At 40.2% G+C, this 15,688-nt stretch overlaps 1 protein-coding gene across 1 annotated transcript in view; it reads left to right on the top strand.

The window, feature by feature from the left end:
* LOC133548234 (stereocilin) overlaps positions 1–15,688 on the top strand; it is a 53,444-nt gene extending 37,756 nt beyond the window's left edge. Inside the window, exons 21-29 of the mRNA XM_061893553.1 lie at positions 991–1,081; positions 1,168–1,339; positions 2,814–2,977; positions 8,132–8,287; positions 8,368–8,510; positions 11,073–11,221; positions 11,432–11,529; positions 13,377–13,524; positions 15,167–15,688. Coding sequence (XP_061749537.1) covers positions 991–1,081; positions 1,168–1,339; positions 2,814–2,977; positions 8,132–8,287; positions 8,368–8,510; positions 11,073–11,221; positions 11,432–11,529; positions 13,377–13,524; positions 15,167–15,243 — 1,198 coding nt within the window. The 3' untranslated portion in view covers positions 15,244–15,688. The remainder of the gene's footprint in view (positions 1–990; positions 1,082–1,167; positions 1,340–2,813; positions 2,978–8,131; positions 8,288–8,367; positions 8,511–11,072; positions 11,222–11,431; positions 11,530–13,376; positions 13,525–15,166) is intronic.

Below are 15,688 nucleotides of genomic sequence, written 5' to 3'. Positions count from 1 at the left end.
ATGGATATTATAGGCTCCAGCCTGGAACTTAATTTGTTTCCTTGTGGTTTTAAATCAGTCTGAAATTTGACTTGTTGAAACCTGCAGAGACTCTGCTTTTGTAATGATTACAAGGATACCCAGAAAACGGTTGCAGCGGGCATAGAATACAAACATTCACAAACAGATGTATGTAGGATTCTCAGTTAATCATCTGCCTGGTTCTTTTCCCAGACAAATTATTTTCACAAAAGGCTGCTAGCCAATATGCACAATTTCTGCTTGATCGGATTCTGCGGCCGGTATGAGTAATGCGTATTTATTATTATTTTTAAAAAAACTTTTTGAAGTATGCATTTTTTGGCGTCTTGAGCACAGTAAGTGCAGCCTCTCTCCCATGAGCACACCTTCAGCTCTGAGGGAAAAAAAGAGGGTTCTGTTGTAAAAGCACTTTGGACTGTGTCTAAAATGCCCTTAAAAAGTGGTATATTTCTCCTGAATGTTTGAAAACATATCAATCAATCAATCATATATTTTATTTGTCCCCGAGGGAAAATTCTGATTTTCAGAACGTAGCAAACATCACAGGGAGGTGTGTGATTAAATGATTGTGCAGTGAATGATGGCGTGTCTCCGTGGTGATGTCCCGTAGTACATGCAAAATTTAAATAAGACGGTCTGCACCACCTTTGAATTGTACACACAGTGTTAGTAGATCACACGCAACATGCCAACTGATAGTACACACAGTTTTGTATGCTGTTTAGTGTGTGGTAATAGTAAATCAGGCCCAAACAGCACAAGGGTCACACTGAAAACTACTATGCATATTTAAATTACTTAAATGTGTGTAACTATGATTCAAATCAAATACATATGAAATTAATATTAATTTAATTTATTTTGATCATTTTTTTTCTCATTTGGCCCTCAATAGTTTTCAGCGTGACCCTAATTCTCTTTATGTAATGTGTAGTGTAATCTGTGAGAAGTGACATGTTTGTTTTCTAGGGATCCATCCAAGTGGAAAGTGGGAGATGTTGAACATTTGGGAAGGCTGCTGTTTTCTTTGTCCACAAAGCAGATTAACTCCATCCCGGTGGTGAGCACCCGACACCACCGACCAAATGAAATAACAACAGATGCGCCGTCTTAAATGAGACTGTAACATATGTTACTCTTGTTTAGACAGTGTTGAACGAAGACACAGTGGAACAGGTCCTTGTGGGTCAGGAACGCTGGCAGGACAGTGTGGTGAGTGGAGTCTGCTTGCAGCGCTGCATGGACCAACATCACCAACGAGAGACGACAAAGAGTCTCATGCGAGGGATCGTAAAAGCAAAAGGCAGGGATGCAAAAAGTTCTGCATTTTCATGTACTTTTAGGGCAGGGTTTCTAAAAACAATTTGGTTTCTTTGTTTCGTGTTGTACATTTAACCACTTTATCAAGGACAAAACATCAACAAACAGGAATCAGGCCCACTGTAGGTTTGCAAACAATAACTACACATTGTTGAAGTCACAAAAAATTGATTTTCTGACATTCGTCAGTCACGGAATTAATACGAATTTTCCGAAATAGGTCTTCACCTTCAGTTTGGGAAACCCTGACATAAATTGCTAAGAAATTGTTTAATGAAATGTAAACTTTTTTGAGAGGTTTTAAAGGGGGTAACTGCACTTTTAAAAAAAATGTTTATCCATCATTTGTGAGGTAAGAACAGAACACACGTCTGTGCGTTCTAAATATTGAAACTGCTCGTAAGACTCAGCTAACAATGCAGATAATGAGAATACAATTGATTCTGCCTATAAAACCCCTTAGAGCAGTGGTTCTCAAACTTTTTTCAGTGATGTACCCCCTGTGAACATTTTTTTAATTCAAGTATCCCCTAATCAGAGCAAAGCAATTTTGGTTGAAAAAAAGAGATAAGTAAAATACAGCACTTTGTCATCAGTTTCTGATTTATTAAATTGTATAACAGTGCAAAAATTTTCTCATTTGTAGTGGTCTTTCTTGAACTATTTGGAAAAAAAGATATAAAAATAACTAAAAACTTGTGGAAAAATAAACAAGTGATTCAATTATAAATACATATTTCTACACATAGAAGTAATCATTAACTTAAAGTGCCCTCTTTGGGGATTGTAATAGAGATCCATCTGGATTCATGAACTTAATTCTAAACATTTCTTCACAAAAAAAGAAATCTTTAACATCAATATTTATGGAACATGCCCACAAAAAATCCGTCTGTCAACACTGCATTGTTGCATTTCTTTTCACAGTTTATGAACTTACATTCATATTTTGTTGAAGTATTATTCAATAAATATATTTATAAAGGATTATTGAATTGTTACTATTTTTAGAATATGTTTTAAAAATATCACGTACCCCTTGGCATACCTTCAAATACCCCCAGAGGTACGCGTACCCCCATTTGAGAACCACTGCTCTAGAGCAGCTCAAGCTAGCCAGTAGGTAATAGCTGGCTACTCACTAGTGGTCGAAGTTTGAGTGTGGCGATAGTTCACGATGCCAGAAAAGTAGTTCCTCTGTGTTAGTTCCCCCCTTTTAATATGCTGCTCACAGCATGTAAATAGGGTATCGCTGGCATTTTTTGGATGTTTTAGACAGCTTCATGGGCGGAGTAGATGAATCCTGCATTGTTAGCCACCTCATACTAATAGTTTTTCACTATTTAGAATGCACAGAAAAGGGAAAGGCATGTGTTCTTGTCTCGCATAAGGATTGTTAAAGTTGGGCAACATTGCCACAAAAAGGTGGAGTTCCCCTGTAATTAGTGTTGTTTGTACATCTTGGTGTATAGTCCCACGCTGTGCAGACATCAAAGGTACATTCCCTTCAGCGTGGACATCATCTCAGCTGAGGCGCATGTCACAAATGGATATGAGAGACTGTGTCCATGTCTTTGGTCAGGACGCCTCACTAAGCTCTGAGCAGCGCAAGGCACTGTGGGTCAAACTTCGGCAGGTCAGTAATGCTGCACACTCACATGACTTTAATTTGCTTATTGTTAAAAGTGTTAAACGTGTTATATGTTTAATAATATATTTGTATTCTGGCTAATTAAAGTCAAATTTTATTTGGCTGGAAAGCTAGAAAGGACACAAAAATGTGGCAAAAGACTCTGTAAACCACTTCTCGCCAATGTTGGCGTCACTCATGCAGCCCCATAACATTACGCTATCATCATCATCATCGGCGGTCACTCGTGGTCGAGTATGACTGTCCTCCTTCCTGGTCCTTGTGGGTCTTCAGGTGGGCGTGGAGGCCGATTCTGGACCCGATTATTCTGGGGCAATGTGGACAAGGGAATGTAGTGGTGGTGGGTTTGGGTTGGGCCTGTTTGGTGGATGCTCTCTCCTCTCTTAGTCTGCGCTTGTCTTGTGCAGCATGGCGGAGGTCGTGATTATATTGCGCGACACCCTCACGGACAAGGTTTCTCCACATCGTCCTGTCTGTTGCCTTGACATCCCAAGACTTAAGGTCTATGCGACACTTTGTCAGGTTTGCCTTGATGTTGTCCTTAAATCTCTTCTTTTGACCTCCCGGGGCCCGTTTCCCTTCAACAAGCTGGGAATAAAGGACTTGTTTTGGGAGGCGAGAGTCAGGCATGCGGACTACATGGCCAGTCCACCTGAGTTGGTTTCGGGCAATCGTGGCAGTGATGGTGGGCAAGCCAGCCTCCTCCAGGACGCTGGTGTTGGTGCGTCGGTCCTCCCAGCTGATCCTGAGGATTTTTCTGAGACATCTTTGATGGTAAGTCTCGAGTGCCTTTAAGTGCCTGCTGTAGGTGGTCAAGGCTTCTGACTCATACATAAGGGTCGGGAGCACGACTGCTTTGTAGACCAGGATTTTGGTCTTTGCTTGGAGGTCACGGTTCTCGAAGACTCGCTTCCTCAGCCTTGAGAAGGCCCCGCTGGCACAGCTGAGGCGGTGGTGAATTTCATCGTCAATGACAGGTTTGGATGACAGGAGGCTCCCAAGATATGGGAAGTGGTCCACATTTTCCAGTCTGATTTTGTCAATTAAGAGGTTTGGGGGCAGGACAGGCGCACTACTGTTTGGTGGTGGTTGGTGGAGGATTTGGGTTTTCTTTATATTGATGGCAAGACCAAGCTGTTTGTATGCCTTCGCAAAAGCAGACAGAGTGCACTGTAGGTCCTCTTCTGAGAGGGCTACGAGGGCATTATCGTCTGCATACTGCAGCTCCATGATGGATATGGTGGTGGTTTGACCTTTAGCCCTGAAACGGTTGATGTTGAGGAGTTGACCGTCGGTTCTGTACATTATTTCGACTCCCTGAGGCAGATGTATGTTTGTGAGATGGAGGATAGCAGCAACAAAAATGGAGAATAGTGTTGGAGCGATGACACATCCCTGTTTTACACCTGTGTCTATCCTAAAGGGTTCTGTTTCATCTCCACTGCCACTGAGCACTGTGGCTGACATGTTATCATGTAGTAGTCTCAGTACCCGGATGTATTTGTCTGGGCAGCCAATCTTGGACAGAACCAGCCAAAGGGCCTGATGGTTAACCGAGTCGAAGGCTTTGGTGAGGTCTATGAAGGCAATGTATAGTGATTGGTTTTGTTCCCGGCATTTTTCTTGCAGTTGTCGTGCGATGAAAATCATGTCTGTGGTGCCTCTGCTTGGACGAAATCCACTCTGAGACTCAGGAAGCACGCTTTCTGACAGGGGGGTGAGTCTGTTGGCCAAAACCCGAGCGAGGGCTTTCCCTATGGTGGACAGGAGAGAGATGCCACGGTAATTCCCTCAGTCTGCCTTGTCTCCTTTCTTAAATATGGAGACAATTAGGGTATCTCTGAGCTGTGCTGGGATTTCCTCTTCTTCCCATATTTTGAGAAACAGGGCATGAATGTGCTTGGTAAGATCGGGTCCGCCTTTCTTCAGGACCTCTGCTGGAATGCCATCGGGCCCAGCAGCCTTGTTGTTCCTCATCATCCCAATGGCATCCTGCAGCTCATCCAAGGTAGGTGGTTCTCCCATGCTTTCATCTGTGGGTTGTTGTGGGAGTTGGTCAAGAGCCTCCATCTCAGGTATAGTGTCCCTGTTTAAGAGGTCCTTATAGTGTTCTTTCCACCTGTTTGAAATTGCGTCTTTGTCCTTCAGCAGCAGCAGACCATCCTTTGAGCGAAGGGGGGTTAGGCAGAGGTGGCTGGGACCATACACCGCTCTGGTGGCATCGAAGAAGCCTCTCGTGTCTCCAGAGTCAGCAAGCTGCTCGATCTCTAGAGCCTTCTTTGTCCACCACTGGTTCTTCAGTTTTCTAACCTGTGTTTGGACAGCTGCCTTCGCTTTGGCATGGGCTACTCTTTTCACTTTGCAGTGGATGTTGTTTTGCCAAGTGATGAAAGCTTGCCGCTTGTTGTCAATTAGTTGCTGGATCTCAGTGTCGTTCTCATCAAACCAGTCTTGATGTCTCCGCTTTTTGAGACCAAGGATATTTTTGCAGGATTTCATTATGGCAGTCGAAAGTGTGCTCCAGTGTGTTTCCGTATCCTCTGGGTACTGTTTGGGCAACGCTGCGCTGAAGGCCTCCTGCAGCTGTTGCTGGTAGGTGGTGTCACTCAACAGCTCGATGTTAATTCTTGGCCGGCACTGTCTTTTCTGCATCCGTCTTTTCCGCATTAAGCGGATGGACATGATGGAGCGAATGAGGCGGTGGTCGGTCCAGCAGTCGTCTGCACTGGTCATTGCTCTGGTGTTTAGGACGTCGCGACGGTCTTTAGAGTGGACAATAACGTAGTCAATGAGATGTCACAGTTTGGAGCGAGGGTGCATCCATGATGTTTTGAACTTGGTTTTCTGACGGAAAAGTGTGTTGGTGATGACCAGGTTGTGCTCAGAGCACTTAGTTAGCAGTAGTGTGCCATTAGAGTTTGTATTTCCGACCCCTTCTCTCCCCAGCGTACCCCTCCATAGGTGGTGGTTTCGTCCCACTCTGGCGTTGAAGTCTCCGAGCAGGATTAACTTGTCCTCCCTGGGGACTTCAGATAGAACTTTGTCCAGGTCAGCATAAAAGGGCTCTTTAACTTCAACCTGTGCATCAAGGGTTGGTGCATAGGCACTAACGACCGTGGCCATATGACTGCTAGCAGGCATAAGGCTGAATAGGGCTGCTCAGTCATGGGTGCAGCTGCCGAGAAGCTCTTCTGCCTCAGTCCATGAGCTTAACGACTGAATCCAACACCCACCGCCTGTGTGCCAGGTTGTGGCTAGGGACTGCCAGACTTCACTGTCCTGCCCCCGTTACCACTTCACGGTCGCCAAAGGACTTTGAAGTATCCGGGATGTAAAATGGATGGGTTCCCATTCGGGAGGACGCCTGCGCGTGACGTCTTTTAGCGTGGGGAGACTGATGCGCCTGCAGCCACCACACGGTCCTTGGCAGAGAAGGGCCTTTATCCAGTGGCATGGATCCATGACGACTGGAGACGACCCTCTGTTGCAGCCTTCATCCGCCTTCAGTGCCGTTGTGACATGCAGTGTCATCCTCCACCACTTCCACCGTTGAGGTCTTTGGACCGCACTTTGTCTGGAACCTCCCCCTCGACCTTACCGCCATGGTTAAACCTACCAGGAGCAGAACCTCCCGACGGCATCGCTCTTAGGTTCATTGGAACACGCAAGGCTCTCCACCACGGCAAGGTGGCGGTCCATGGAGACGCTATCAACACCATACTTGACTGTACACAAGACATAATTATCTTGTTCCTTATTTTTGGGTTGCTCCTCAGACATTAATGGCTGACAATATTGCATCATTTTCAGTGGATAGTGAAACTATTTTGCTGTGTAAAATCTACATTGACTTCTCTATAGTACATCCACATTTCTCCAATAAGATATTGCTTCTTGAGCAACAATTAACTGTAATACAATTTTATGGCTAAAAGAGAGATGTGCACAATTTTGTAGAATACTGTATATAAATACAACAAACCCTAATTTATTGCTGGTAATTGATTCTGGGCCTGACTGTATCGAGTTAATTTCCGCAAAGTACGACTCATTACTTATAAACCAAATATTTTCATAGCTCCAGTACAAATCATTACTTATAAACCAAATATTTTCATAGCTCCAGTCTCTAAAAAAAACCGTCACGACTTTCTAAATATTTTGTAGGTTTTAACATTATGAGAACCCTAGATACAGTATGAGAAAACGGCCCCACTGTCATTTATACTCTCTTTTAATCTGTTTAAAACAATTAAGTAATGCTGTCGGAGGCTGAACCAATCAGCGGCCATGATACTGAACAGCACGCTCCAATTAGTTTTGGGAAAAGCACGCTCCGATTGGTTTTGGTCGCCAATGCTACCGTAGTAATGATATTTATTGTTCATGTAGCCTTGTTTATGCTTGAAAATGCTTCATTTAGGCCAAAAATACAAACAAAATGCTTTTAAATAACAACTAAAAAATCCACGCGAGAGTGAAGAGACAAACTTTGAATGCGGTCATCGGGAGACGACTGTATCATAAATAATATTAAAAACCTGTAATTAATTTATCAGATAATTAACAACTCTCAATTAAATTTGATTATGTTTCTTGGGTTTACGAATTGATTTAGAAACAATTATTGATGACAACCGATTCTCACATTGTACAGTATTATGTGGTATATAAAAAATATAATATAAACCTGTTTAAAAATACGTGAAAAAGGGCTTACTTATTTAAAAAAAATGTATTCCTGAAAATTATGAACCAATTCAAAATCCTCCAGCCATCCATCAAAAATCTAAATCATAATAAATAATAATCGTGATTCGGATGTTAATTAATTTTTCTGGCACCTCTATAAAATATAGTGATTATTTATTTATTTATTTATTTTTTTAAATATGGAAATTTAAAAATTAAATTATTTTAGTTTTAAATTTACACCTTCCTGTTTGTATCAATCTAAACCAAACTAAACTCTCTACACAGCACAGTGTACCTAATGATGTGTCCAGTAAATGTTGCAGTCCATTAGGTCTCCTTGACCTGAGAGCCAGAAACAGATGGTGGTGTTGCCTAAAGCTGTGTGAAGTTTAATTACCAACATCTGTCTGCGACTGAAATGTTGCTGTTCTCTGACCACTGCAGGCGTTCAGTCCAGTGAGTGAGCTCAGAGCAGATGAAGTTTTGGCTCTTGGCTCTCTGGTGACTGAGATGACAGTCAGAGAACTGCATGACATCTCTTTGACTGATGACAGTTTTTGGGCCCATTTGGGGACTCTGACACGGTGGAGCCCCAGGAAGGTAAACTGAATGTGGACTTGAAGTTAATGCACATTGACTCATACAGAGGCAAATGCGTGTGTTACTGTCTGGCTTTTCAGATGAGAGCTGTCATTTCGGGAATGATGCGCAACCGCAACTTGAAGATTGAGCAGTTATCTGGCGTTGATCTGGCGACATTTGGCCATCTAATCTGTGGGTTTTATCCCTCAGAAATGACAAGACTGGACCCTTACAACCTCAGGTCAGCCAATTAATCACTGCATGATTGTCAACGTACGCACAGACACATTTAGAAAGACACTAAGCTGTGTGAAGGCTTCAGCCAAGGTGGATAGAATGTGGCCTGGATATTAACACTATGAGCCTGATTTACTCATCAATCAAAGTTTACTTATATAGCCCTAAATCACGAGTGTCTCAAAGGGCTGCACAAGCCACAACGACATCCTCAGCTCAGATCCCACATCAGGGCAAGAAAAAACTAAACCACATGGGATGACAATGAGAAACCTTGGAGGGGACCGCGGATGTGGGGAACATGTATGTATATACAGTATGTATGTATGTTTATATAAATATAAATATAAATATGTATATATATATTTACATATATATACTTATGTATATGTAAATATATATATATATATATATATATATGTATGTATGTATGTATGTATAAGTATATGTATATATAAATGTACAGTATGTGTATGTATATGTATGCAAAAAAGTATTTAGTCAGCCACCGATTGTGCAAGTTCTCCCACTTAAAATAATGACAGAGGTCTGTAATTTTCATTATAGGTACACTTCAACTGTGAGAGACAAAATGTGAAAAAAAATCCAGGAATTCGTATTGTAGGAATTTTAAAGAATTTATTTGTAAATTATGGTGGAAAATCAGTATTAAGTCAACCATTCAAAGCTCTCACTGATGGAAGGAGGTTTTGGCTCAAAATCTCATGATACATGGCCCCATTCATTCTTTCCTTAACACGGATCAATCGTCCTGTCCCCTTAGCAGAAAAACAGCCCCAAAGGATGATGTTTCCACCCCCATGCTTCACAGTAGGTATGATGTTCTTGGGATGCAACTCAGTATTCTTCTTCTTCCAAAGAATATGTGTGTGTATATATATATATATATACATATATATATATATATATATATATATATATGTATATATATATATATATATATATATATATATATATATATATATATTATGGATGTCCCCAAAAAATGTATATATACTTTAGATAATTGTAAAGTAGGTGTTTTGTTATGATCCGCCGGTCGGATTATATATAGTTTTTGAGTCCTTTTGTGTATCTTATTTGTTCTTGGACTCTTAAGTTTCTTTGTTTGTGCACTTCCTTGTTTGTTTTGTCACCAGGGTAACTTAATTTTCACCTGCTTTGACGCACATCTGTGTTTATTAATCACGTTCTGTATTCAAGCCTGCCCTTTCCGTTCACTCGTTCTCTCCTTGTAGTTTGTGTTACACACTGTTTGTGTTCACAAGTGACGACTCGGTTTCTGTATTTGGACTCGCTAGCTTCCACGCTTAGCCTTTTGTGTTTTCTAGCTCATATGCTAGCTCTTTGTTTTACCTGTTGTGCCTCGTGCAAGTGTTTTGTTTGTTTCTTTAGCTCACATGCTAGTAACTATTTTTTCGCCTTTTTCTGCCTAGCACCAGTGTTTTTGTTCTTAGCCTGTTTTTAGTTTTGATAAAACAATACTTCTTACCTTCACGCTGTGTCCGTGCCCGATCTGCACCCGGAAAGAGCTCCACCCCCATAACGATGCCAGCCAAGCGTCACATGTTTATTACATACTATATATATATATATATATATATATATATATATATATATATATATATATATATAGGCAAATGTATATATTTGTATGTATATACATATATATATATATATATATATATATATATATATATATATAGGTAAATGTATATATTTGTATGTATATACATATATATATATATATATATATATATATATATATATATATATATATATACATATATATATATATATATATATATACACATATATATATATATAATGTATGTATGTATATGTATAATGTATTTATGTATGTATTGCAGTTCACCATCGTAGTGTCAACGTCTCCCAGAGCGTAAAAAGTAGGTTGTGTTTCAGATTGCACTGGAAGAGCGCTTTGCTCCACAAAAAGTGACACAGAAAATAGTTGTCCGCTGCAGGATCCAGAATGAAACAAAACACCACAGGTTGCAGCATGGAAACATTTGTGTGGAAGCAGATGAGTGTCTCTGATATGACAGCCTGTAGAACACTCAAAATCATTTAAGTAAGTAGGGTGATTTGCACAATGTTTGCACTTGTTATCAATTGTGCAAGCGGTGTTAGTAGATCACCCATAACACGGCCACTGACAGTATGCACAATTTTTTAGTTTGTACATGCTGTTAAGCAACTGGTATTTTCGATCTTTGTAGATCAGGCCTTTAGTCCTAGCAAACAGGAGTTTAAAGAAATGTTGCATCTTTAAAAATGAAGACAATTTAGATAAAACTTCTCCATTTTACTAGATTTTAATTAGATGTGCATTAAAGTCTAAATATGCCACCTATTCTGAAATTTTCATGTATATTTCCTCTGAACGCACAAACTAGTTTTAAGCTGAAACTAACAAGGCTAAAAAAAGAAATTCCAATATAGTGGAGTACACAAGCTTCCTGTAAATATTTTGCATATGCTCAGAGGACTGAATGCCCAAACTTTCTTTTTGAAATGGCAGCATGGCGGTCGGATTCCTGCGAGAGATGTCCCTGCCATGCACAGAACAGCAGATGGAGGCTTTGACGAACCGTTTGTCCAGAGCTGAGGCCTTTGGTCCAGCAAATGCTTGGGGACCTGAAGTTTTCACTGAAATTGGGACACTGGCAGGTACAGATGAATGTAATGTCCCAAAGGATGCTAACTTTTTGTTGCCAACCTTTGATGGTTACTTATCCAGAGTGAGGAAGAAGCAAGAAGAAAATGACGTTTCTTTGATGGATTGAAACAATTATAGAGAGTGGAAACATTGAGAACATTTCTACTTCGAGCCACATTAATTATCTAACTACCATGTTTGTGAAACTTTTGTATGCCCAGCGGGCCTGGAAGACATTGTTTTGTCAGCTCTGACACAAGAGCAAGTGGAAGGAATCACCACTGAAGCAATCAGCCTGCTGTCACCAAAAAAGATGGCAGTGAGTTTTACCTTTGACTTGTCTTTGGAAGGACTTAATGTCAAGCAGATGTTTACTACAGGACATGTCAAGCCTTTGTGTTTTGAACACCTGGTGGGAAATCATTACCAATCCCTATGTGGGACAAGAACACACATGTCGTTCCCTTTTCTGTATATTCTAAATAGTAAAACACTGCTAGCAAGAGGCGCCTAACAACACAATCGACCCTGCTAACACTACTCTAGAAAAAAAAAAAACTTTCATTACTTTTATATACATGATGCTGTAAGTATGTTTATTGTGTAGTAACAGGCACATTCACAATAACATGTCATATATTTACAGTATTTTGCTCATTTTAAGCAAAACTTTAACTTCTTTCCTGGTCGCATTGATTTCACATAGTGCGTAGCAATGGTGGCATTTGTTGCTAAGTTTCAAATAAGACTTAGACTTAGACTTTCTTTTTATTGTCATTCAAATTTGAACTTTATGGTACAGATAAGAACAACATTTTGTTGCACTAGCTTGTTGTAGTGCAGCATAAAAGAGCAATAAGATGCAGATATAAATAAATAGATTACTGTACGGATAAATATATTACACTTTTGCTTATGCATCTACGTTATGGATGTATGTTATATTGTCTTCATAGTCCAGCTAGTTAATTTGTTTTTTGGGGGAATCGAGGGGATTATTATGATGCGTTCAAGAGTCTTATGGCCTGATGGAAGAAGCTGTTACAGAACCTGGAGGTTCTGCTACGGAGGCTGCGGAACCTCTTTCTAGAGTCCAGCAGTGAAAACAGTTCTTGGTGGGGGGTGGGAGAAGTCTCTGCAGAGTTTCTGAGCCCTGGTCAGGCAGCAGCTTTTTGCGATCTCCCGGATAGGAAGAAGAGGAGTCCTGATGATCTTTTCCGCCGTCCTCACCACTCTCTGCAGAGACTTCCAGTCTGAGTAATAAGAACATGAAACAGTGACTTACAGTATTCACTCCCACTGGAGTGCTGACTGGTGGAAAGCTTGTATATTTATATTTTAGCTCTTGTGCTCTCCTTGAACGGTTAAATTTAGAATAATCCTCACTCCTCAGATAAAAAATGCTCCCTAGCGACGTTGCAATGATCTTATACTGCGTTCTATTTGTTGAGAGTGCATTTGAGAGCCATATAGTATCAATTTGGAAGCCTATGGATTTTCAAACCTGACCAACTTCTCAGCTTGGAGCCACTACATTCAACTATACAGATGAGATCAATGATTTAAAACCCAGCATTACCTTTTACAAAGGCAATACAGCAGAAGCAGCTCAAGTTCCTTCTTCTTCTTTATTTTATTGTGGTGCGTAACCAGGGAGGAGTAGTGTGAGCAAGGCGATGTGTCACAACTCATAGAGTAGTTCTGTGTTAGCTCCTACAATAACAATGTCGCAATAGCTTGGTTAATATGCAGGTCCATCCATCCATCCATTTCCTACCGCTTATTCCCTTTTGGGATCGCGGGGGGCGCTGGCGCCTATCTCAGCTACAATCGGGCGGAAGGCGGGGTACACCCTGGACAAGTCGCCACCTCATCGCAGGGCCAACATAGATAGACAGATAATATGAAGGTCACGGCGTGTAAATGAAGCTTTGTTGGCTGTTTTTTGGTGTTTTTTTTAGAACGCATTATAGGTGCAATCGATGAATCCCATATACTGTACCTGCATTGTTGGCTGCCTCACGCAAGCAGTTTTTCACTATCGCACTAATGCACGGAAAAGGAAAAGACTTGTGTTTTTGTCTCACATAGGAATTGTGGATGATGGGCAAAAATCCCTAAAAGTGCAGTTCCCTTTCAAGGGGTAATGTTGACTTAACCTGCTAGGTGGTGTTTAGTGCCATCCAGTTGTCCTGGCTGAGTGCCGAGCAAGCGTGGGCCATCACTGAGGAGCACTGGACTGAGCTGGACAACGCACAAAGACACGCTGTAGGACTGGCTCGGTATGAAGGAGATGTTCTGCTAGAGCCAAGAGGTATCTATACTACCGCCTAAACAATGGTGATAAAAACTCATTCAACCTTTATCATAATAGTGTTCATATCATAGGCGCCAATCCAGTGGGTGCTTTGGGGCCGGAGCACCCACGACCGCCTAAACAATGGTGATAAAAACTCATTCAACCTTTATCATAATAGTGTTCATATCATAGGCGCCAATCCAGTGGGTGCTTTGGGGCCGGAGCACCCACGTCGGATCAATGGCAATTTTTAATCTTTAAAATAATTTCTGAAAATAAATCTTGTTGTTGTTAATTTTGTGACGAGGTTGGTCCATTTTTACATAATTAAAAAGTCTCAAATCATACAGTCTACAATTACCAAAGATTAACAAAGATTATATTGTGCCCAATTATTAACTAGTCACTTAATCTTTTTTAATGTGACCACACTGCCCCCAAACAAATGAAGGGCATACTTATTCAACAGGCATACATGTCACACTAAGGGTGGCAGTATGAACAATACCAACACTGTCATAAACAAGTGCCATATAGTGAAACCACATCAAACAAAAATTAACTAACACATTTTGGAAGTACATTTGCACCGCAACACACCATAAAGACAATAGAACAAATTCCCAGGATTCCCTGCAGCACCAACTCTTCTGGGATGCTGCAATATAAACAAACGCCATTGGTGGATCTTCACCTAACACCCACTCTAATGATACCATGTACAATAGTGTATCTAGTCAATACTACTATGATTACATTGATGTTTTTCAACATCACACAATTATTCTTTCGTTTAAAAAAAATATATATTATGTTTAGAAACTCAGGAAATATGTCCCTGGACACATTAGGACTTTGACTGTGACCAATGTATGATCCTGTAACGACTCGGTATCGGATTGGTACCCAAATTTGTAGTATCATCCGAAACTACTGAACAACAGAAGAAAAACGGATTATTACATTTTAACAGAAGGGTAGCTAGAACATGTTAAAATCAATCAATCAATCAATTTTTATTTATATAGCATTAAATCACAAGTGTCTCAAAGGCCTGCACAAGCCACGACTACATCCGCGGATCAGCACCCACATAAGGGCAAGGAAAAACTTACAACCCAGAGGGACGTCGTAAACGAAAAGGTAAGCAGGTATTTACAGTAAATGAACAAATAGATTAATAATTCATTTTCTACCGCTTGTCCTCAATAATTTTGACAAAATAATAGAATGATAAATTATTCAAAATGTTACTGCATATGTCAGCAGACTAATTAAGAGCTTTTGTTTGTTTACTTACTACTAAAAGACAAGTTGTCTTGTATGTTCACTATTTTATTTAAGGACAAACATGCAATAAGAAACATAAGTTTAATGTACCCTAAGATTTTTTTTTGTTAAAATAAAGCCAATAATGACATTATTTTGTGGTAAACTTTATTTAGAAAAGTACTGAAAAGTACCGATATACTTTTGTTACCGGTACCAAGATATTGGTATCGGGACAACACTAATAAACACACTTCGAGCACCCACTGGCAGAAATGTAGATCGGTGCCTATGGTTCATATAACCTGAAATTTGTCTCTAAGCAACGACTGTCATTTTTTGTGTTGTGTGAAGCCAGTACTCATGAATGTTACCTCCGCCTCCGCAGGGAGAAACTCTGCTGCAGCAGCCCTCAACACTTTAAGCTTTCTGGCCCCAAGTCTCTGGTTATGGCATCTATTTTGAAGTGGAATTAAAATACTTTTAATCACATTTAATCAGCACCTGACCCACCTGACCCCATCCACAGATTTGTACTGGAAATAAATACTTTGGAGGCTTCTGTTGCTTGTGTGTATTGGTCATTTTAGTTTATTATGTGCATTATTATTTTGGTAAAATGTTATTTAAATGCTAGAAAATGTAATGATTCAATGTTTGAAACACATTTAAAAAAAATTACCACTGTAATCTTTTTCCACTGTTGAAATACACACAGTAATAATTACCAGGATTTCACAGCATTTAAAAGTATTTTTCATAGAAAAATACTGTAGTCCAATTTACTGTAACATTACAAGACATGATTCTAAAATTATGATATCATTATATTTCCGGATCGTTAGCTGTCATTTCACAGTAAACACTGCAATCATACAATTGTCATTTGTAATATTAGACTCCTTTTCGG

The sequence above is a fragment of the Nerophis ophidion genome, linkage group LG02 (genome assembly GCF_033978795.1).
Source record: "Nerophis ophidion isolate RoL-2023_Sa linkage group LG02, RoL_Noph_v1.0, whole genome shotgun sequence".
NCBI lineage: Eukaryota > Metazoa > Chordata > Actinopteri > Syngnathiformes > Syngnathidae > Nerophis > Nerophis ophidion.
This window is presented reverse-complemented; position numbering and strand designations above follow the sequence as displayed.